This window comes from Panthera uncia (genome assembly GCF_023721935.1).
Source record: "Panthera uncia isolate 11264 chromosome D3 unlocalized genomic scaffold, Puncia_PCG_1.0 HiC_scaffold_8, whole genome shotgun sequence".
NCBI lineage: Eukaryota > Metazoa > Chordata > Mammalia > Carnivora > Felidae > Panthera > Panthera uncia.
Window position 1 is genome coordinate 49,981,183 of NW_026057586.1, and position 23,157 is coordinate 50,004,339.

At 35.8% G+C, this 23,157-nt stretch overlaps 1 protein-coding gene across 1 annotated transcript in view; it reads left to right on the forward strand.

Moving 5' to 3' along the window:
* USP14 (ubiquitin specific peptidase 14) overlaps positions 1–23,157 on the forward strand; it is a 49,545-nt gene that overhangs the window by 24,399 nt on the left and 1,989 nt on the right. Inside the window, exons 6-14 of the mRNA XM_049619667.1 lie at positions 7,403–7,461; positions 10,769–10,899; positions 11,823–11,903; positions 12,280–12,365; positions 13,949–14,063; positions 17,228–17,293; positions 17,436–17,528; positions 19,118–19,246; positions 23,046–23,106. Coding sequence (XP_049475624.1) covers positions 7,403–7,461; positions 10,769–10,899; positions 11,823–11,903; positions 12,280–12,365; positions 13,949–14,063; positions 17,228–17,293; positions 17,436–17,528; positions 19,118–19,246; positions 23,046–23,106 — 821 coding nt within the window. The remainder of the gene's footprint in view (positions 1–7,402; positions 7,462–10,768; positions 10,900–11,822; positions 11,904–12,279; positions 12,366–13,948; positions 14,064–17,227; positions 17,294–17,435; positions 17,529–19,117; positions 19,247–23,045; positions 23,107–23,157) is intronic.

The window sequence follows — 23,157 nt, forward strand, 5'->3', positions numbered from 1 at the left end:
TGCGTGTGTGCGTGCATACATGGGAAGGGGAGGGGCAGAGAGAGAGGGAGACAGAAGATCTGAAGCTGGCTCTGTGCTGACAGCAGTGAGCCCCACATGAGGCTCACAAATAGCGAGATCATGACCTGAGCTGAGTTGGACACTCAACCCAGGTGCCCCCTTTGCCTGTGTTTTAAATGGTTTGTCTTTTGATTGTTCAGTTACAAGTGTGTAAGTTATATGTTCTGGATGTAAGTCCTTTTTCAGATAATTTGCAGATATTTTCTTTCATTTTGTGAGTTGTCTTCACTTTCTTGATGTTACTGTTTTGTAACACAAGAGGTTTTAATTTTGATGTAGTTTAATTTTGTGTGTGTGTGTGTGTGTGTGTGTGTGTGTGTGTGTGTGTTTGTGTGTATCTTACATATGAAACAGTTGCCTAATCCTAGGTCACAAATATTTAATCCTATATTTTAAGAGCTTCATAATTTTAACTCTTAAATTTAGGTCTCTAATCTATTTTTAGTTAATTTTTATGTATGGTGGGAAGTTGGTATCTCATTCTTGTGCAAATGGATATCCTGTTTTTTGAGTTCCATTTGCTGAAGACTCTTTCCTTGATGAATTGCCCTAGCACCTTTATTGAAAATCAGTTGACCATGATGTATGTAATAAGATTTATTTCAGAACTCTCAGTTCTAGTCTAGAAATAAATACCTTTATTTGTATTGATTTGTCCTTATGCTGGTGAATAATTTTTATACCACTATAGAAAAGAAAAAAGAGTAAACAGTTACCTGTGTTTTGACAGCCTGTGAAATAGTCTGTAAATGAAGATCCTTTCTCCTCACTGAATATAAATGTATAACTTAAAAAATATGTCACTTAATTCTCACTAAATTTATTACAACTGTCTTGGTATATACATTGCTGCTTGTTAATGTAGGATAGAATTCTAAATTGTAATTTGAATTCTTAGCCAGCTTTATGAATGTTGATTTTTTTTTTTCTTCTTCTTCTTTTTTCCTTAGTGGCTTGTGAAATGCTTTGATAGAACTGGGCAATAGAGAGGAGAGAGGATTATACAGAAACCTGAGAGTAACAGAAGGTTTTCTAAATTTCTCTGAAGTGAATTCTTGTCAGGTATTTATGAAGTTGTCTAGCTTATAGCTGGTGTAGTTATTAGTGAACAAGACATAGTACCTATCTTCCAGGCACTTAGAGTCTTGATTGAGAAAGTCTGCCATGTTTGATACTGTTTCAGAACTGCTTTGATGGGAAATGTTAGAGTCAGAGTGCTTTTTCCCCAGAGGTTTGTAGTTACTTTTCCACTATTTTTGTGTGCCCACAGATATGAGAGATCTAATATCAGTTTCATTTCTTATTCTTTTCTGTTAATAATTTTTAAGGTTTTCTTTTTCTTTTTGTTTTTCAGAGTTTTCTAATAGGGTAGGTGTGGGGTTTTATTTACCTTATTTAGTGCTGAGTGAGCACTTTTAGTGTAAGGACTCTTGTCCTAAACTTTGGACATTCTTGGCTGTTATTTCTTCAGATAGTTTCTCCTTTGTTTTATCTGGCTTCCCTTATATTCAGAATAATAGTTTCTGTTTTTCATGTCTCTTTTTTTTTCTGCACTTCTGATTTTTTATTTTATGTGCTGTCTTCTGGGAGAGTGCCTCAGTTCTATTTTACATTTCACTGATTTATGCATTAGCTTTGTTTCACAGTTGCTTATCACAACTTTCTTTTCTTTAATCTCATGTTCTTAATTTTGGATATGAATTCTGCTTTTCTTTCTTCGAGGCTCTGAAGTATTCTTATTTCAAGGTCTTTTTCCCCCCCTTGTTTGGACCTTTTTAATTTAAACTCTGTTCTCCTTAGATGTAAGGATTGATCTCTCGTTTGTGTCGAGATTGTGTAGTTATCTTATGCACCCATGTTCTCTTGCTTATGTTTCATTTGCAAATGAGCTGAATGAGCAGCTTATTGGGCAGCTCTCTGCCCTAAAAACTGGCTACTGGGAGCAGACTTGCCTTACTTCCAAGACTTCTTTGTATTTTGTTCATCTCGGATATCTTCCAGGCTCTATTCCAAGGAGAAGTCCTTCATGTTTTGGGGTTATTTCTCTGAGTTTTATATAAGCAGGGGAGATTTCATTCTGTTGATTTCAGTTTTCTTGACCAGATGAAATACTTTTTGAATGCTAAGTTTTTACAGGAGGTCAGAAGCCTTTGTACTTAACTAACTTACTACAAGAGGACATGGATGGGGTTGTATGTCTTTGGAAAAATGGCACTCACTGATAAAATAGGAATGAAAGAAGAGAGAGAAACTTCCATGGGAGGTGTTTTAAAACTGGCAGTCTGAAGCTCATCCTTAAATACTTAAGAATTTTTATTTGGCAGGTTCTGGGGAGTGAGAAGTATATATTGCTAAAGGGTAGAAGGGAAATAGACTGGGTTAGTTGAAGAGGCAATGAGGGCCAAGAACCAGAGCTACAGGTAGAACCTAGTTTGCTTGATGCTCCTCATTAGTGGAACCTCGTGATAAGTAGGAATTCTAAATTTAGAACTTGAAGTGAAAAGTATAATATAAAAAATTACCCTTAAATTCTATGAGCTACTTACAAAAGACTGTATCACATGGCCATATTTTTATCTTACTGGAGATTGGCAAGACATGTCTTGGTAAGTACCACATAGTTTTTTTTCATTAGCAGTTACTAGGTTGATATTTTACTTACATTTTACTTATATTTTCAAAGTTGTATAGGAATGATCTATTCTTTTTTTTAAATTTTTTAAATCTTTATTTTTGAGAAAGAGACAGAGTGTGAGCAGGGGAGGAGCAGAGAGAGAGGGAGACAGAGAATCTGAAGCAGGCTCCAGGTCCCGAGCCGTCAGCACAGAGCCCAACGTGGGGCTCGAACTTGTCAATCATGAGATCATGACCTGAGCCGAAGTCGGATGCTCAACCGACTGAGCCACCCAGGGGCCCCAGGAATGATCTATTCTTAATAGAACTTAACTATAAAGTTGGCTGGACCAAACCTTTTTTTTTTGGGGGGGGGGGCATTTTAAATGTACATTTTCTGTGTCTTTTGGGTAAGTTTTGGTAATATATGTTTTCCTATGAATTTGTCCTTATGTCTTTAAGATATTTTAGTGTAAGAATTATCTATTTTTGGACCTGTATTTCCCCTCATTTTCATTTTTATTTGTTAAGTATTTTTTCCCTTGATTATCTTGCCAGAGGTTTGTATATTTTATTTTTCAAAGAATCAGCTGTTAGATTTATTCAGTCACTTTTTTTGATTGTCTGATTCATCCTACTTTTCTTTGTATTAACTTATTTCTATTTTCCTTTGGCTTGTTTTATTTTCTGATTTCTTAAGTTGTACGCTTAGATCATTTATTCTTGTGTAGTAATGAAAGTATGGTATTTAGTTCTGAGTTTTGGTTGCTGTTCTCTATTCATTAGATGAGGCTGTTCACATGTTTTTGAAAAAAAAAACAACTATAAAATCTTCCTTTTGACTCTGAATTCATTTATAACTATTAAATTTTAACATACAGAAAAGTATATGAATGAATTATCTCCATGAACACATCTGTGTAACCAACACAGACAAACAGAATCTCATCAGCCTCTAAATATTCCCTCGTGACTCTCCCTTCCTGATGGCTGCCTCTACTTTGTGTTCAGAATAGTTAATGATAATGTGACTTCTAACCTCATGGATTAACTTTGCCTATTTGGAACTCTTTATAAGCAGAAACATGGATTGTGTTCATTTGGGTCTGGCTTATTAGTTTTGGCTTAACCTTGTGTGTGTGGTTGTAGTTTATGATGTTCATGCTGTGTACTATGCCACTGTATGGATCTACTACACAATATCTATTTTTCTGTTGATGCATGTTTGGGGTTAGCTGATGTATGATTGATTCTTGTATTTCACAGATGATAGAAAAGTCAAAACGTCCTTTTTTTTTTTTTTTTTTTTTTGTAGGTGATAAAGTATAAAGTATAATAGACTGAAGCTTATTAATTACATTTGGATTTTCTATATCATGTAGTGTTTTTTAAAAAATTTTTTTAACATTTATTATTGAAAGACAGAGAGAGACAGAGCGTGAGCAGGGGAGGGGCAGAGAGAGAGGGAGACACAGAATCTGAAGCAGGCTTCAGGCTCTAAACTGTCAGCACAGAGCCTGAGGCAGGGCTGGAACCCACAAACCGCGAGATCATGACCTGAGCCGAGGTCGGACACTTAACCGGCTGAGCCACCCAGGCACCCCTCATTTGTTGTTTTTTTTTAAATTTATTGACTTGGTAAAGACTTTCTTAGAAAAGGTACTCTTTTATTGTTTATCTTCTGTAAATCCTCTTAGTGTTTCTGTTACATCTCTCTGTACTCTTGGCAGTTTTTCCTTTTATTTTCTAACAGTTTTTCTTTGTAAAGTTCAACTGTTAATGTTATTTGGCTTATTGGATGGTTTTACCTTAATTAGGAATTAAACGTTTTCTTGGTAGGGGCCCCTGGGTGGCTCAGTCCATTAAGTGTCTGACTTCAGCTTAGGTCATGATCTCATGGTTCATGAGTTCTAGCCCCACATCGGGCTCTGTGCTTACAGCTCAGAGGCTGCAGCCTGCCTCAGGTTTTGTGTCTCCCTCTCTCTGTCCCTCCTCTGCTCATGCTCATGCTTTGTCTCTCTCTCAAAAATAAATAAACATCAAAAAAAATTTTTTTTTATTTTTTATTTATTTATTTTTTTTTGCTATAATGAGAGGTTTGTGTGGGGAGATAGTATTAAATTATGCTTTTCCTATTCTTAGTGAGTTAAAAGATAATTCATTAGTATAGCCTTTGCCATAAATGTAGGGATAGTTAGTTAGCAATGTTGTCCTGTAACTAGAAGTAAAATTCACTAACAACATGTTGTTATAAACTTCACTGATGTTTTGGGATACACTTGCTTTATTAGTACATTATTTTAACTTCAGAAGTGCCTTTTAAGAAGTTACAAACTAAGAGGGAAGCTATTATGATTTTCACTTTTTAAAATGAATATATATAATTCAGACATTGTTATGAATTGTGTACTGAAAAACTTAAAAACTTGAGTCATAGCAAATTCCAAAATATCTAAATTAACAACTTTTCAGTTGGATATGATTTGACATTTTCTGTGACCTCTTTGATTGTTTACATAAGCACAGACATTTTTTTACTTTATTTTTTTATTTTAGAGAAAGTATGCACGCGAGCATGGGAGGGGGCAGAGGGGGTGGAGATAGAGAGAGAAAGAAAGAAAAAGAAAGAAAGGGAAAATCTTAATCAGTCTCCATGTTCAGCATGGAGCCTGACATAGGACTCGATCCCATAACCCTGGGATCAGCCAAAATCAAGTCAGATGGGTCAACCGAATGAGAGACCCAGGCGCCCCAAAGTTTTTTTTATTTTTAAATAGAAATGTAATTTACATGGAGTAAATATCTTGTGTTTGGTGTGATCAGTTTTGATAAATGCAAATATCTGTAACCCATTTTACAAATTACAGAACATTTCCCTCATCCCAGGAAGTTTTTATATTTCTACCTTTTCCTAGTCCTCATTCCCACCCACTACCCAACTCTGCAAGCAGCTACTGATCTCATATTAGTTTTGTGCATTCAGGAACTTAAATGTACAGAATGTATTTTTGGTTTGGCTTAGTTTAGTTAGCATAGTTTTTGAAATTCATCCATGTTACTGATGGTATTGATAGTTCTTATGGCTCTACATTCTTGCCAATCTTGGTTGATATCATTCTTTTTCATTTTAGTCCCTTCAGTGGGTGTGTGGTACATGAACATAGTTTTTTAATCATAGTGAATAGGCAGTCATTCTCTTGCCCCTCGGTGTTTGATATATGAATGATCATTTCTGATTCTGTGTCATAAGATGTATGCATAAATACTAGTTTATTTCCTTTGAATGGCCAGTCCTTTGTGCTGTTATAAATTAACTGAGAATTATAAATTGAAAGTGAATTTAGAAATTATTTAATAGAAACACCTCATTTTATAGGTAAGCAGACAGACTTGAAAATTAAAGGGACTTATTTATTGTTACATAGAAAGTTAATGCTGAATGTAGGTATATTGACTTTGATTTAATGTTTTTGATGTAATGCTTTTTTTTGTTATTTCTGAAGTTGTGTTTTATTTTCTTGGTAATAATGGATATTATACTTGTACTTTTTTGTTTTGCAGTGTTTTCAGGAAATGTTTTTTTTTTTTTTTTAATTTTTTAAGTTTATTTATTTTGAGATAGAGGAGAGAATTCCAAGCAGGCTATGCACTGTCAACGCTGAGCTCAACATGGGGCTCAGAACTCACAAAATGTGAGATCATGAGCTGAGCCAAAACTAAAAGTTGGTCGCTTAACGGACTGAGCCACTAGGTGCCCCGGGAAATGTTTTTTTTAAAAGTAATTGTTGGCAGGGAGGGGCGCCTGGGTGGCTCCGTTGGTTAAGCATTGGACTTCTGCTCAGTTCATGATCTCACGGTTTGTGAGTTCAAACCCCGCATTGGGCTCTGTGCTGGCAGCTGAGAACCTGGAGCCTGCTTTGGATTCTGGGTCTCCCTCTCTGTCTGCCCCTCCCCTGCTCATGCTTTGTCTCTCTCTCTCTGTCTCAGAAATAAACATTAAAATAAATAAATAAATAAATAAATAAATAAATAAATAAAATAAAGTGTTAAGAGAAAGAATTTAAAAGTAGTCTTCATTCATCTAATTCTTTTTTTCTTTAAAACAAACATTAAAAAAAGTGTTTTTTTTTTTTTTTTTATTTTTGAGATAGAGATAAGAGCATGAGCTGAGGGGAGGGGCAGAGAGAGGAGACACAGAATCTGAAGCAGGCTCCAGGCTCTGAGAGGTCAGCACAGAGCCTGACGTGGGTCTTGAACCCACAAACTATGAGAGCATGACTGGAGCTGAAGTCAGATGCTTAACTCAATGAGCCACCCAGGCACCCCTTTTTTTCCCTTTTTGAAATGTTTATTTTGGGAGCAGTGCATAGGGGAGGGGCAGGGAGAGGGGGGGAGAGAGAATCCCAAGCAGGCTCTATGCTGTCAGCACAGAGCCTGGTGGAGGGCTTGATATCATGAACCGTGAGATCATGACCTGAGCCAAAACCAAGAGTCAGAGGCTCAACTGACTGAGCCACCCAGGCACCCCCCTAAATTCCCTTTTTTCTTAGTGTTCCTTTTTGTACATATAATTGTTAATGTAACAAGACCAAAAGAGGAGGAAATATAAAGGTGGGAACAACTCTGATAAACTTGCAGTTGAAGGTGTCATAAGCTCTTTTAACTAGTTTCTTCTCATTTGAGTTTCAGAATGAATCGAATCCTATTTAATTCTGCCTAATGTTCCTAGGTATGCAGGTGCCTTGAGAGCTTCAGGGGAAATGGCTTCAGCACAGTACATTACTGCAGGTCGGTATCTTAAAACTCCTTTTTTGAGAGGGCAGTGTAGTATTCAATAAGTTATTTTTCACTCAGTTTGTTTAGTAGCTTTCAATTTAAAAAATTGTTTTGTAAAATCTTGTCTCATTAAAATCGGAGTACTTATACTTACATTTTATTTTATTATCCAAATTATAAACCTTTGATGTCTGTCTTTTCTCACTAAGAGTCTTTCGGTTTTTTGGATTAAATTTAATTTTGGCTTTAGGTTCTATTAGTAAGATCTATCTCTGAGGATAGCAAGAGGTAGGTTTTATTATAGTTGATGCAGTCATTACAAGAGAGTCTAGTGTTAGTGTAAGGAAGTGGTATATGAAATATGAGGAGAAACAAATTCTTAAAGCATGGGAATAACATTTCTTCATTACACGAGACCATGTATTCTGTCCCCATTCATTTTGGGACAGTTTTACAAGTGAATACTTTCTTAAGTCATTGGGTTAGATTGATAAGGTATTCTTATGGCTGTGCCTTTTTGTTTGTAACAGCTTTAACTAGATACAATTCCCATACCATACAATTTATGCACTTAAAGTGCACAATTCGTTGTCTTTTAGTATACTCAGGGTTGTGCAGCCATCACCACAGGTCCATTTTAGAACATTTCATCGCTTTGAAAAAGAAGCTCTGTAACCTTTCACAGTCACCCTGTTTTCCGCTCTCCACCCCCAGCCCTGTACAGCCACTCACCTACTGTCAGTCTCCATAAATTTGCCTATTCTGGACTTTTGACAAAAATGGAATTTACAATATGTGGTCTTTTTAGAGAGGCTTCTTTCACTATTTTCAAGGTTCATCCAGATTGTAGTATGTATGAGTGCTTGATTCCTTATTGCTGAAAAAGATTCTGTTGTAGGCATATATTGTATTTCCTTTGTCCTTTTATCAATGATAGACATTTGGGTGGTTTCCGCTTTTGACTATTGTAGTATTGCTATTGTAAGTATTGCTAAAAACTTGTTCAAGGATTTCTGTGGACATGTTTTTATTTCTCTTGGGTATATATCTGTGAGTGGAATTGCTGGGTCGTATGGTAACTATACTTTAACCTTTTGAGGAATGCCAGACTGTTTTCCAAAGCAGCTGCATCATTTTATATTTCTCCCAGCATGAATAAGGGTTCCCATTTCTCTGTATTGTTGATAATACTTGGTATTGTCTGTTTTTGATTATAGCTAGCCTAGGGGTGTGAAGTGGTATCTCATTGTGGTCAGCTGTTAATTTGTAATACTATAAAAACAGTATGTTTCTTTGTGTCATTTGTAGTTAGAGGTTTTTCCTTCGACCATTTTTTTTCCTGAAAGATTTATTGGAAGTTTTTAATGAGAAAAATATGATCATTTATATCTAGTTTACTTGTTTGCTTTTGTATCTAAGAGTAGCTTGGAATTTCAGCAACTTCTCCAGTATCCTCTAAGAGGCTTGTAGTATTGAGGAGATGAAAGATACTGTTTTTCATTTTTAAATTTTATTTTGTGCTAATTTTTTTAAATGTTTATTTTTAAAAGAGACCGAGTGTGTGCAGGGGAGGGGCAGAGAGAGAGGGAGACAAAGATTCTGAAGCAGGCTCCAGGCTATAACATGTTAGCGCAGAGCCTGACACAGGGCTCAGACTCAGAGCCACGAGATCATGACCTGAGCCAATATCAGGCGCTTAACCACCTGAGCCACCAGGTGCCCCTGTGCTAATTTTTTAAAATGTTTATTTATTTATTTTGAGAAAGAGTGTGTGAGCAGGGGAGGGCCAGAGAGAGAGGAGGGAGTGAGAAGCCCAAGCAGGCTCCTCACTGTCAGCACAGAGCCCGATATGGGGCTCGAACCCATGAAATGTGAGATCATGACCTGAGCTGAAACCAAGAGTCAGATGCTTAACTGACTGAGCCACCCAGGCACCCCTGTTTTGTGCTAAATTTAAATTTACAGAACAGTTACAAGAATTCACCAGTTATTAACTTTTTGTCCTACCTAGATACCTGGCTCATCATTCTCTGTAACCATGTTCTTTTTTTTTTTTTTTTGAACCTTCAAGAGTAAGGTATAGACGTTACAGTTTATTCCTGAATACTTCAGTATGTATTTCCCAAGAATAAGGACATTCATAATCACAAGACAATTACCATTTTTCAAAATCTAGGGGTTTAACATGGATGAAGTACTCTAAAATACAGATTACTTAAATTTCGGCAGTTGATCCAGTATTGCCATTATAAAGTTCTTTGCTTTGGGAGCCAGTTTGGGATCATACATTGTATTCAATTTTCATGTTTTACTAGTCTCTTTTAATGTATAGTGCATTTTTGATCTTTTTCTTTCAAACTAATGAAATACTTTGAGATGCTCTGTTTATGGTATATATTAAATCTTAAACCATTGTTTATTTTGAGTAACGTGTACTTTAAAGTGTGCTATAATTTAGATTTTTTCTTTTAAAAATCATTAGCTTGGTAGTGATGCTTAATTTTTGCTGTCTCTTGGAAAAACATTTTTAAACACCACGTTTTATTCGGGAACATTTTATTGCACACTGGCTTTGTGCTTAGTATTTTCTGGGCTTCGGTTTGTATATACTAATGGTAGATAACATTTCACATGTTAGTTAACGAAACGAGTCAAGATAGGCTAGACTAGCATTTTGCTGTACATGAAGTAAGAAGGGCAAGGTATGATAGCCAGGGAGTAAGCAGAGCAGGAGTATTCTGAACTCCCAGAGCAGGGCTCAGTCTGCCATGACCATGAGATTTTATGAAAGTGAAAGAGGATAGCAGAGGAAAGATTTTGAAGAAGGCAAATTAGTTTTGGTTCTTAGTAGAGTTAGGATGTATGTTAAACATATTTTATTTAATGTTTAGGAGTTAAGTAGTTGGGAACTAAGTACGGGCTTAAGGGGAGGTCGGTTGGGAGTGGTGGCCTGACAGTGGCATAGTACCAAAACAGTAACATCAGCCTGTTTGATCCCTAGACAAAGGTTATGTGTTCTCTGTGTTGAATGAATATACCGTGCTTTGTTTTGGAAGACAAAGGCTGGCAAGGAGAGAGAGACAGAGGGGCAGGGCTCAGAAGTTGTTTATAGTTAGTGCATTATAAAGTCTTCGGGTCAATTCTTTAAGATTTAAAAACAAATCTTTTTCTTATTGGGAATCTGAAAACTACAAAAAGAGTAGATATACTTAAAAGTACTCAGCAGTTTTGTGTTTTTATTAATCTAGAATTAATTTATAGTAACATGTATTAAATGTGTCACTGTTTTACTAAAGCAGTGTTTGCTTTGCTTTTTAAGCCCTTAGAGATTTGTTTGATTCCATGGATAAAACGTCTTCTAGTATTCCACCTATTATCCTACTGCAGTTTTTACACATGGCTTTCCCACAGTTTGCGGAGAAGGGTGAACAAGGACAGTATCTTCAACAGGTAAACAGGGCAAGGTTCTGGGGTTTTCATTGTGTAAATGTAAAACTTAGGTGTTATACACTTACCATATTTATTTGCATTTCCAAATACACTCCAGTTATCAGTCCTCTCTGGTTCATACTATCATCTTTTGCCTGGAGTGGTCTGGTAATTGATCATCTCACTTCTGCTTTTGTCCGTCTTTTTGCGGGTTTCTCCACACAACCTTTTAGAGTCCTTAAACTGTTACTAAGGAATAATCCTTGGTCCCTTGTTGATTGCCTCTTAGTGATTTTCTATCCCAGTCCTGAATAATCTTATTCCTGGCTACCTCCCTGAGCTCATCATGTACCACTCTCACCCTTGCTTACTTTGGCTCTCCTGTACACTCACTGGCTTCCTTGCTATTTTTTAAACCCTCCACATACCCTCTTTCTGCAGGGTCTTTGCTCTTCTTTCTTTAGCTTACAGATAAGTGCATGGCTTGCTTCCTCATATTGTTTGGGTCTTCCGGCTCAAATGTCAAGGCATCAGAGAAGCTTTCTTGACTATCCTATTGAAATAGCACACTTCCTTTCACCTCATCACTTTCTGCTCCCATATTTTTTTTTTTTTCTTCATAACTTCTCTTTAGGTGAATTTATGTTATATGTTATTTATATCCCCCTTGAGAACTTCCTTCTGTTTTGGTCACGGCTGTGTTTATTCTTAGTGTCTAAAACAGTGTTTAGCATAAGGAAGAGATCAGTGAACCTCTCTTGAATGAATGAATGTTCTGGAATTCTTTGCTTTGAAGATCATATAATATCTCATTTGACTTAATATTTTTAAATAAAATAGCTTTATTTCCCTTCCCTAAGGAAACAGTACTTCTTTTGGAAGACTCTTATGGGTAAAACACTGTCACAGCCAGGATTATTTACTGTGTCATTTTTAAATTACAGGATGCTAATGAATGTTGGATACAAATGATGCGAGTATTGCAACAGAAATTGGAAGCTATAGAAGATGATTCTGTTAAAGAGGTGATTGAAATCTATTTGTGCTTATAGACTTCCATTATACCTTGATTTCCCCCTACTCACCAATCCCAAAGGCTTGAAATAAATTCATCTTAATAGATACACATGTACTTGAATACTTTAACATGCTCAGTCTGTAGTTGGAATTTGAAAGCTTGCATTTGACACTTGAATTCAGTGTATTATTTATTTAAACATAGAAGATATTATTGAGCATCTGTAGTCTTTTGGTGATGTTTTTTGAATAGAAGGATTTTACAGAAGGGGCTTACATTTTAAAAAGCTTAAATATGTATTTACTAAATTGGATTATGAGGGAAGAAATACACATTAGTATCTATATAAAGTAAATTTGGAATTTTTGTTTTAATTTTTGCAGACAGATTCTTCATCTGCATCAGCAGTGACACCTTCTAAAAAGAAAAGCTTAATTGATCAGTTCTTCGGAGTTGAGTTTGAAACTACGTATCCTTATGAGCCAAGATTTGTAGAGGCTGTACTCATAACTTACTAGAAGTAGATGGGTATCAGTAGCATTGTTGACTGATTGGAGTGGTGGGTGGGGTATGAAAAATTCTTCAGAGGCTTTATGCCTGAAAAATATGGTGAAACTTAGGAATTTGGAAAAATATACCCATTAGAGTAATCCTAATGTTTAGGTAAGTATATACTTTAATAAGGATATTCATTATTTTTTCCTAAGAATATCTTTAGCGGAGTCAACCTCATTAATTCACTTCATAGGGAATTTTTTTTTTTTTTTTTTACTTCATAGGGAATTAATTTTTTAAATGTATGAAACAATGTATCAGCCAAATTGTATACATGAGATTGAGCCAATAAAACATGAATTCATGAATTTAGGGAAGGCCTATTTTCTAGGTCATGGGTAGAAGCTTAAAGATTTCTGTTTATGTACCTTAGTGTTAAAACCATTCAATACTATGAGTACCAATGTATGTTTGTTGAGAGTTTATCCTTTTATACACTCATTACTCATATTGTTGGTAAGTGAATGGAGCACTTTTAAGTATGTTGAAATGAATCTACTTGGAAACCAAAATGTTTTAAATACCAGTGTATGATGCTATTTTTTTTAAATTCCAGTATAGTTATAACATACAATGTTATATTAGTTTCAAGCGTATAATATAGTGATTCAGCAGTTCTACACATTACTCAGTGCTCATTTTCCTATTTCACCCACCTCCCCTCTAGTAACCATCAGTTTGTTCTCTATAGCTAAGAAGAGTCTGTTTCTTGGTTTGTCTCTTTGTTCATTTGATTTTGTTTCTTAAATTCCACGAGTGAAATCAAACAGTATGTGTCTTTTTCAGATTAACTTATTTCACTTAACGTAATACCCTCTAGCTCCATTCAGTTGTTGCAGATTGCAAGATATCAGTCTTTTTTTTTTTTTTGTGGCTGAATAATATTCCATTGTGTATATATAACACATCTTTATCCATTCATCCATCAACGGACACTTGGGCTGTTTTCATAACTTGGCTATTGTAAATAATGCAATAAACATGGGGGTGCCTATATGTCTTTTCAAATTAGCGTTTCCATATTCTGTGGATAAATACCTAGTAGTGGAATTCCTGGATCATATGGTTGTTCTGTACTGTGTTCCACAGTGGCTGCACCTGTTTGCATTTCCACCAGCAGTTCATGAGAGTTCCTTTTTCTCCACATTCTTGCCAGCACTTGTCATTTTCGCCATTCTGACAGATGTGAGGTGATATTGTGGGTTTGATTTGCATTCTCCTGATGATTAGTGATGCTGAACATCTTTTTTTGTGTTGGCTGTCTGTATATCTGCTTTGGAGAAATGTCTATGTCTTCTGCCCATTTTTAATTGAATTATTATTATTTTTTGGTGTTGTATAAGTTCTTTATATGTTTTGGATACTAACCCTTTATCGGATATGTCATTTGCAAATAGTGATGCTATTAATTTTAATAGCATTAGGATAATTTATTATATTCAGGATTATGTAACAAAGTGAATGCCTGTTGGTATATTCCTTATCTTATTTCTCAAGCATGAAATGTACAGAATCTGAAGAAGAAGAAGTCACTAAAGGGAAGGAAAATCAGCTTCAGCTTAGCTGTTTTATCAATCAAGAAGTCAAGTATCTTTTTACAGGACTTAAATTGGTAAGTTCAGTTACAGTTGATCTTAATTGTAAATGGATTCTCTATTTGCAGATACACCTACTTAACTAAAATTTATTTATACCTCTAATATCAATACTTGTGGTGCTTTCATAGTCATTTGTAGACATGTTCCATAGTGGCAAAAATTTTGAGTTAATGGACACAGTCTCACCTGAGGTCCAAAAAGGTGATGCTGTCTTCTAGTTTCAACTCATGAAATAAGCAAGTGTCCTTTTGCAGTAATTTTAGTACCACAAATTTTTTTTTTTTTTGCATTTTGTGCTTTTTGTTGGTGATTTGCTGTTTAGAGTGGCCTTGAGCCAAAGTGCTGAAGTGCTGTCTAGTGTTCTGAGGCCAAGAAGACTGTGTGTGAATGTTTGTTAGATAAGCCTTAAGGAGAAAATAATGTTTGTTAGATAAGCTTTGTTCAGGGATGAATTAGAGTGTAGTTGGCTGTGAAGACGATAATGTGTCAACATATCATTTAATGGAAACACACATAACCACAAGGTTGTGTATTATGTGCATGATAGGTTGACAAAAATGTTGTGACCAGAGGCTTGTAGGAGGCCTCTGAGGGTATTATGATGAGGGTGTATTAGTAATGATGAGTATAAACTGGGATTTTACTGTTCAAATTAGGCCATGTGGGTCCTCTGCCACTGCACCAGTATTACAGTTGAGGCCCCAGAATGTAAGTGACTTAATTGGTTTGTGGCAGAGCCGGGTCTAGAACTTGATACTGTCATTATCCAGTTAGTACTCTTTCACCGTTTCCATATTATAGAATGTATTCTTTAATGAGAAGATTGATAAAATTTAACAGTTTTGTTTGCTAATTTAGTACTTTGGTTTGGTTTGGGAAATACGTACATGTCTTGAAGATAGGCAATGAATTGAGGCAGGGATTGCATTGATAAACAAGATCATTTGTCATCAGGGAGTTCCCATCTATAGTTTGGGATAAGATTGGCTAGGGAAGGGGTTGGTAAATGTGGACATAAGAGGCAAATAGTAATATTCTCTGCTCTGTGATACTGAAGGGGAGTTGTAATGAGGCCTAATGGCTTTTAAGAGAAGTTTATTTTAAAAGCTTACAAATAATAGCTAACTCCTAAGAGTCCTATAATAAATCATGATGTGCAAGTTTCAAGGCATCAAATGAAGTATAAATGTAATTGGAGAGTGTAGAAGGGAATGGAATGTTTTGGCAGGAACTCTCCAGGACAATATTTTCTTCATAATTTTATAAAATTCTGGAAAAGCTAAATGTGCTTGGCTCTTCTAGATGATAGTGGATTGATAATTGATATAGCTTACCTGATGAATAACATCATGCCAGATATGCTTTCTTGAAAAGCATGTATTTTTCAGATACTGTATTGTCTTGCCCATTTTTATAATAATTTCTAAAAAATGTGTATTTATTTATTGAGAGAGAGAGAGGCAGAGAGAGGGAGACAGAATTCCAGGCAGGCTTCGCACTACCAGCACAGAGCCCGACACAGGGCTCAAACCCACGAACCATGAGATCATGATCTGAGCTGAAATTGAGAGTCAGACGCTTAACCGACTGAGCCACTCAGGCGCCCCATGTTGCCTGTTTTTTAGATGCTTTATTATCATTTGTTCTGATTATTCTAGAGTAATTTGGCTCCATATTTCTTTACCATTTTTGCTGATGAACAAACTTGATTAAGTGTTAAAAAGCTACATGGTGATTCCTTTTGTAATATGATTAGTAATGTTTAAAAATTAAGAAAATATTTTATATAAGTAATTTTATAGTAAACATTAACAGTAAATTGTTTTAACTTAAATGTCTTGGATATTAAATGTTCTTATGAAGCAGAGCACATTAGTGTTTTTTTGATATGAAAAATAATAGTAGCTAATGTTTATTGAACATAGAATATATGCCAAATGGTTGTGCATGTTTTCTACACATTCTGACTCATGTAATTCTAACAGCACTATGATATATATGTGGTTGTTGTTATCATTTCCATATGATGTGCAGAGGGGTAACTGCCTTGCTGAGCATCACATAGGCTGTAAGAAATGGAAAAGCAGACATGATGGTTAAGATATGTAAAGTGGCTTTCCACATATGTTAGATTAACAGGTTTTCTCTGTGATGACTTTTCTCATTTAATAGTAATTGGTTCTGGAAGGTTTTTATACATAAAGCATAAAGAACAAGGATTCTCTACATTTTCTTAATTGTCCTTTAATAGTATTCTGATTGTATGTAGACAGAAGCCATAAAAGGCTTTTTTATATTATATAAAATACAGTGTAAACTCAGAATATGAGCAACATTTGGGTCACAATTTAAAAACTTCAAACGTTATTTACATTCTGAGGAGTTCACACTAGTGTAAATTATTTGATGCCTTTTCAGAACTGAACCAAATCTAAAGGCCTTCGTACATTGTCTTCATTTAGATGATTTTTCGGTGGTATAAATCCATGTTCATATGTTGTCTAACAGAATTAAAAGTAGATTCCAGGGATGCCTGGCTGGCATGTGATTCTTTTTTTTTTTTTTTTTTTTTTTAGGGGCACCTGGGTGGCTCAGTCGGTTGGGCGTCCGACTTCGGCTCAGGTCATGATCTCCCGCTCTGTGAGTTCTAGCCCCGTGTCGGGCTCTGTCCTGACAGCTCAGAGCCTGGAGCCTGCTTCGGATTCTGTGTCTCCTCCTCTCTCTGGCCCTCTCCCGTTCATGCTCTGTCTCTCTCTGTCTCAAAAATAAAAGAAAAATAAATGTTTAAAAAAAAATTAAAAAAAAAAATTTTTTTAACATTTGTTTATTATTGAGAGACAGAGTGTGAGCAGGGGAGGGGCAGAGAGGGAGACACAGAATCTGAAGCAGCCTCCAGGCCCTGAGCTATCAGCACAGAGCCCGACGTGGGGCTTGAACTCACAAACTGCGAGATCATGACCTGAGCCGAAGTCGTATGCTTAACCGACTGAACCACCCAGTCACCCCTGGCATGTGATTCTGGATCCCCAAGGTCACGAGTTCAAGCCCCACTTTGGGCATAGAACTTATTTAAAAAAAAAAAAAAAGTGTGATTCTATATTGCAGAAAAAAAATTTTAAAACTAAAAATGTTTGGTCTTCTGTTATATTCCTTTTTTTTTTTTTTTTTTTTTTTGTAGCGACTTCAGGAAGAAATCACCAAACAGTCTCCGACATTGCAAAGAAATGCTTTATACATCAAATCTGTAAGTTGTGCATTCCATTTGAAATTGAATCCATTTTGATGAAAGGTTTCCAGTTAATTAATGTTACCCAGTCTTTGTACCAAACCAAGGAATTAAAAACTTGTGTTATTTGCATGTGATAGGATTTATTTTTTCTCCTCAGTCCAAGATCAGCCGACTACCTGCTTACTTGACTATTCAGATGGTTCGATTTTTTTATAAAGAGAAGGAATCTGTGAATGCTAAAGTTCTTAAGGTTAGTAATGAGCTTCAGTATAATAAAATATTGTAATTCTTTGATAGAAATCCCTAACTTAAAGGTTTCTTTATTCCTTTAGGGATAAACTTCAAAATACTGTAAGGGAAGTTATTAACATTAGATAAGTGGTTCTTAATTAACCAAGACTGTGTATTGGAATTATCTATTGTCCTTTTTCTTAAAAAAATTTTTTTTGTGTGTTTATTTTTATTTTTGAGGGAGAGAGAGACAGAGCGTGAGTGTGGGAGGGGCAGAAAGAGAGGGAGACACAGAATTGAAGCAGGCTCCAGGCTCTGAGCTGTCAGCACAGAGCCCGACACGGGGCTTGAACCCGTGAACCTCGAGATCATGACCTGAGCCGAAGTTGGACACTCAACCGCCTGAGCCACCCAAGCGCCCCTATCCTTTTTCTTTTAAATCATTCATACACATGCCTGATTTTTACCACCAGCACCCTCAGCATTTGATTAAGTAGGCCCTGAGGTCTTACAATTTTTTGAAAGATTCCCAGTTAATTCTGATGGTTGCCCTTCACTCTCCCAGAAACACTGCTCTAGAGCAGATCCTCAACTCCATAGATACTGACCCAGCAGTATTAAAACACACTACACTCTCTAGTGCAGTAATTATAATCTCTTCAGTAAGAGCCAGCCTTAAGAACTGTTATGGAACGGTAGCTCTGCTACATATCCACAGTCCTTGATCCTTGGGAGACAGCTGAAATTCTTAATACAATTTTAGATATACTTAGTGTTACATGATAGGGTCAAATGTAGTTGGAAGTATTTACTAGTGTTAACTATAAATATGTATTAATATTTAGTTATTAAACTGTACCACTTATTTCTGTGTAAAGGAGTATTTCAAGTTACAAAGAGTCATTAAGTGACCCCATTTGTAAATTGATTTCCATTGTCCGTTATAAGTGTCAATTATTTTCACAGCAACTGATCTATTTTTTTTTTTTTTAAGTTTATTTTGAGAGAGCAAGAGCACGCACAAGCAGGGGAGGGGCAGAGAGAGAGAGAGAGGGAGAAACACAATCAAAGCGGGCTCTAGGCTCTGAACTGTCAGCGTAGAACCCGATGTAGGGCTCAAATCCACAAATCGTGAGATTATAACCTGAGCTGAAGTTGGACGGTTAACTGACTGAGCCGTCCAGGTGCCCCTGATCTAATGTTTTTGAAATGCTTCTTTTGTCATGTAAATTTTGGTAACTCCTCTGTGGTTAATGTTATGGGTTAGAATATTGGGGGGAAAAAAGTGAAAAATTTTTTTTTACCTTAAAAAGTTAGGACCCGGCTGCCTGGCTGGCTCAGTTGGTAGAGCATGTGACTCTTGATTTTAGCATCCTGCATTCAAGCCCCAAGTTAGGCATGGAGCCTATTTAAAAAGGAAAATTAGGACCAGATTGAAAATAAGCACTGTGATGTTTTCAGCTGCATAGGTTTGCAAGTGATTTTTATAAATTTTATTTTCAACTTCTTTTGATTATGAAAGTACTACTATAAAAGTGTTAATAGATATTTTTAGTAACTACTTTTATAAGTGTGTTTACACATTTTTTTTCTTGGTTTTGTATATAGGATGTTAAATTTCCTCTTATGTTGGACGTGTACGAACTATGTACACCAGAACTTCAGGAGAAAATGGTCTCTTTTCGATCAAAATTCAAGGATCTAGAAGATAAAAAAGTGAATCAGCAGCCAAAGACAGTAGGTTCTTATTGCTGATTTTCTCATTTTAATATTTTAATCTTTAATCTGTTCAACAATTACTTTGTTATCGTTAATCTCTTAGTAGAAATGGATGAACTTCTATTTTCTCTATTCACAAAAGTTTTGGGTATATTTTAGTGTAAGAAAAAGAACTCTAGTTATGGTGTATGGGCCCTTTATGGTAGAATAAGCCCTAATATTTATTTTTTCCCTGTAATATGTAGCTTAAGCTTAAAGTTCTTTTATCACCTCAAAGTACTTTACATAAAATCTTGCCTAGTGTTTTTAGTGTATTTTATTGTTTTCCTTGTAAGTCATGGAATTATCTCTATTTTAAGATGGAATTCATGTTGTAGAGTATCGGCTCATTTATGCCTACTGTGACAACTAAGTTGTATCTTTTAGGTGCTGCTGGTGTGCCTGCCTTTAACTGCTAAAATCACAATCTTAGGAGAGTTTGTATTTAATAAGTTGTATCATTTTAGGTTCAGATAAGGTACAGCTGAACTGTGTGTTGGATTCTTTTTTTTTTTTTTTTTTCATTATGAAAAACATCTTTCCTGGTAACGAGATATTTCTAGTGTGATATTGTATATCAAGTTTAAAATTAAATTCTTCTACAAATTACTACTGTATGTGTATTAAATGCTTTTATTTTTAAACACGAAGCTTTATTTTGAGATAATTGTAGAATCACATGCAGTTAAAAGAAGTAATACGAAGAGATCCAAATACCTTTTACCAAGTTTCCCCTGTGGTAACATCTTTCAAAATGATAATACAGTATCATAACCTGGAAATTGACATTAATACAGTCTAGATGCAGTACATTTTCATCAACCAAAGTTTCTGCATACTTGCCCCCTTGTGGCCAAGCCCACTTTCCCTTGGCCCCTACCTCCTCAATTCCTGGCAACTGTTGACTTTTCTCCATTCCTGTAATTTTGTCATTTCAAGATCATTATATAAATGGAATCATGTAGTATGTAACCTTTGAGATTTTCTTTTCTCAGCATAATTCTTTGGAAATTAGTCCAGGTCATTTTGTAGAGTTGCTGAAGAGTATTCCATGGTATGCGTATACCACAGTTTAACTATTGATAGCTGGGTTGTTTATTGTGAATAAAGCTACCATAAGCATTCATGTACCAGTTTCAGTGTGAAGATAAATTTTCATTTCTCTAGGAATAATTACCCAGGAGCACAGTTGCTGGATTGCATGGTAGTTGTACATTTAGTTTTTTAAGAAACTCAAATGTTTTCCCTAGAGGCTGTACCATTTTAGATGCCTATCAATAGCATATGACTGATCCACTTTCTGCAGTCTTGCCAGAATTTGGTGGTGTCACTATTCTTTATTTTAGCCATTTGTATAGGTTTGCAGCGATACCTCATTGTGGCTTTTAATTTGCATTTTCCTAAGGGCTGAATTTATTTGCTATCTGTATTTCCTCTTTGGTGAAATGTCTTTTCATGTCTTCTCATTTTCTAATTGTGCTATTTTTTACTCTTGAATTTTGAGAGTTCTTTATGTATAGGTGTGTGGTGTGTGTGTGTGTGTGTGTGTGTGTGTGTGTGTGTGTGTATGTTTAAAAAAAAATTTTTTTTTAGCATTTATTTTTGAGAGAGGGAGAGACAGTAAGTGGGGGAGGGGCAGAGAGAGGGGGACACAAAATCCAAAGCAGGCTCCAGGCTCTGAGCTGTCAGCACAGAGCCCAACGCAGGGCTCAGAAATCACAAACTGCAAGATCATGACCTGAACTGAAGTCAGATGCTCAACTGAGCCACCCAGGTGCCCTGTATATATGGTTTTTAATGTTTACTTATTTATTTTGAGAGAGGGAGCACAAGCAGAGCAGAGGCAGATGGAGAGAGGGGGGAGTGAGAATCCCAAGCAGGCTCTGCGCTGTCAGTACAGAGCCTGATTTGGGGCTCGATCTCATGAATCATGAGATCATGACCTGAGACGAAATCAAGAGTCAGACGCTTAACTGACTGAACCACCCAGACGCTCTGGGAGTTCTTTATATTATAGATACAAATCGTTTGTCAGATACATGGCTTCCAAAATTTTCTCCCTCCCTTTAGCTATGATAAATATTCCATGGGTACTTGAAAAACAATTTGCATTCTGTTGTTGAATGGAATGTGTTCTTTGGATGTTGATTAGATTCAGTTGGTTGATGGTGATGTTGCATGTTCCTATAATCTTGCTGTTTTTCTATCGAGCTGTTCTGTCAGTTTTGCGAGAGGAGTGGGGGAGTTTCTATCAATTGTTGAGAGTGAGGAAGCTAAAATTGTGGTTTTATGTGTTTCTCCATTCAGTTCTGTCAGCTTTTGATGTGCAGGTTTTGTAGCTCTGTTATTTGGTGCCTGCACCTTTAGGATTGCTAAGTATTCTTGGTGGAGTGACCCCTTTATATTATGCACTGTCACTTTCTGCCCCTGGTAATTTTCTTTGCTCTGAAGTCTACTTTATCTGACAGTACTATTGCCACCGTTGCTTTGTTTTTGTTAATGTTTGCATGATATCTTTTCTTTTACTTTAAATTTGCCTATATAGTTATATTTGAGGAGTTTCTTGTAGACACCATAGAGTTAGTTGGCTCATGTTTTTTTAAGACACTCTGTTAATCTCTTCTTATTGGTATATTTAGACCATTTACATTAAAACATTTTTTTAAAGTTTATTTTTGAGAGAGAGCACAAGCACAGGGGAGGGGCAGAGAGAGAGAGGGAGACAGAGGATCTGAGCAGGCTCTGTTGTCATGCAGAGCCTAATGCAGGACTCGAACTCACTAACTGTGAGTTCATGACCTGAGCCAAAGTCTGACGCTTAACTGACTGAGCCACCCAGCCGCCTCTAGACCATTTACGTTGAATATAATTATTGATTTCTTAAATCTGTTATGTTTTGCTTTCTTTTTGTTCTGTTTTTCATTTCCCTTTATTGCCTTGTGGTTACTTGAACATATGATAGATTTCTAATTTAGCTATAACTTAAAAAATGATTTTCTTTCTATAGCTTTTCCTATAGTTACTCTCAATATTAAATTTTAATTAAAAGGAATGGTTGACCTAATTGCCACTTTTTTGTTGTAGGATCCTTTGACTTCTTGTTGTTCCACCTATCTTTAAACTGCTTGCATTGTGTTCATTAGCATTACAGTTTTCAAGAAATGTGTGTCCATATGCCTAGATAAATTTAATTTTTGTATTACACACTGAAATGGGCTGAGGCAGGGAGAGTTCCCACTAGAAACCTTTGTCTAAAGTAGTAAATCCTGTGTTTCGATATTAGGTAAATATTTGCTGAATTAAAGAGCTTAGTTCATTTAAACTAAGATTCAGTTCATTTGAGCAGGTGATCATGTCTTAGTAGCTTTAATGTTGCAGCAATTTGACTTTCCTGTTTTATTGATATAACCTTTTTTTTTTCTTATCCTATGTGGTTTGATAGTATTTTGATTAAAATATAGACGGGTTTTCCTTCTCTGTTCTAGAACAGTTTATCTGTACTGCTCTATTCACTGCTGTGCTCTAGGTTTAGTGGCTTATAGTTGGTCAGAGGGTCTGTTACTATACATACAAGATTGTATTGTTGGAGTGTAGATTCTTTGGGTTTACAGTTTTATGTTAACTATAATTATATCGTTTTAGTAAATTGTAAGGTAGATGACATTTTGTCTTTGTTTTGTATTGTAGTCAGTAAATATTTGTGGAAATGAATACTTACTGGAGAATATAAATTTTATTTCCAATATCATGATTTAAAGTTAAATTTTTTTCTCCTCAGAGTGACAAAAAGAGTAGTCCCCAGAAAGAAGTTAAATATGAACCTTTTTCTTTTGCTGATGGTAAGTGGAAAAAATAACTTCAGTTGAGTTACTGTGTTGTGTGTGTGTGTG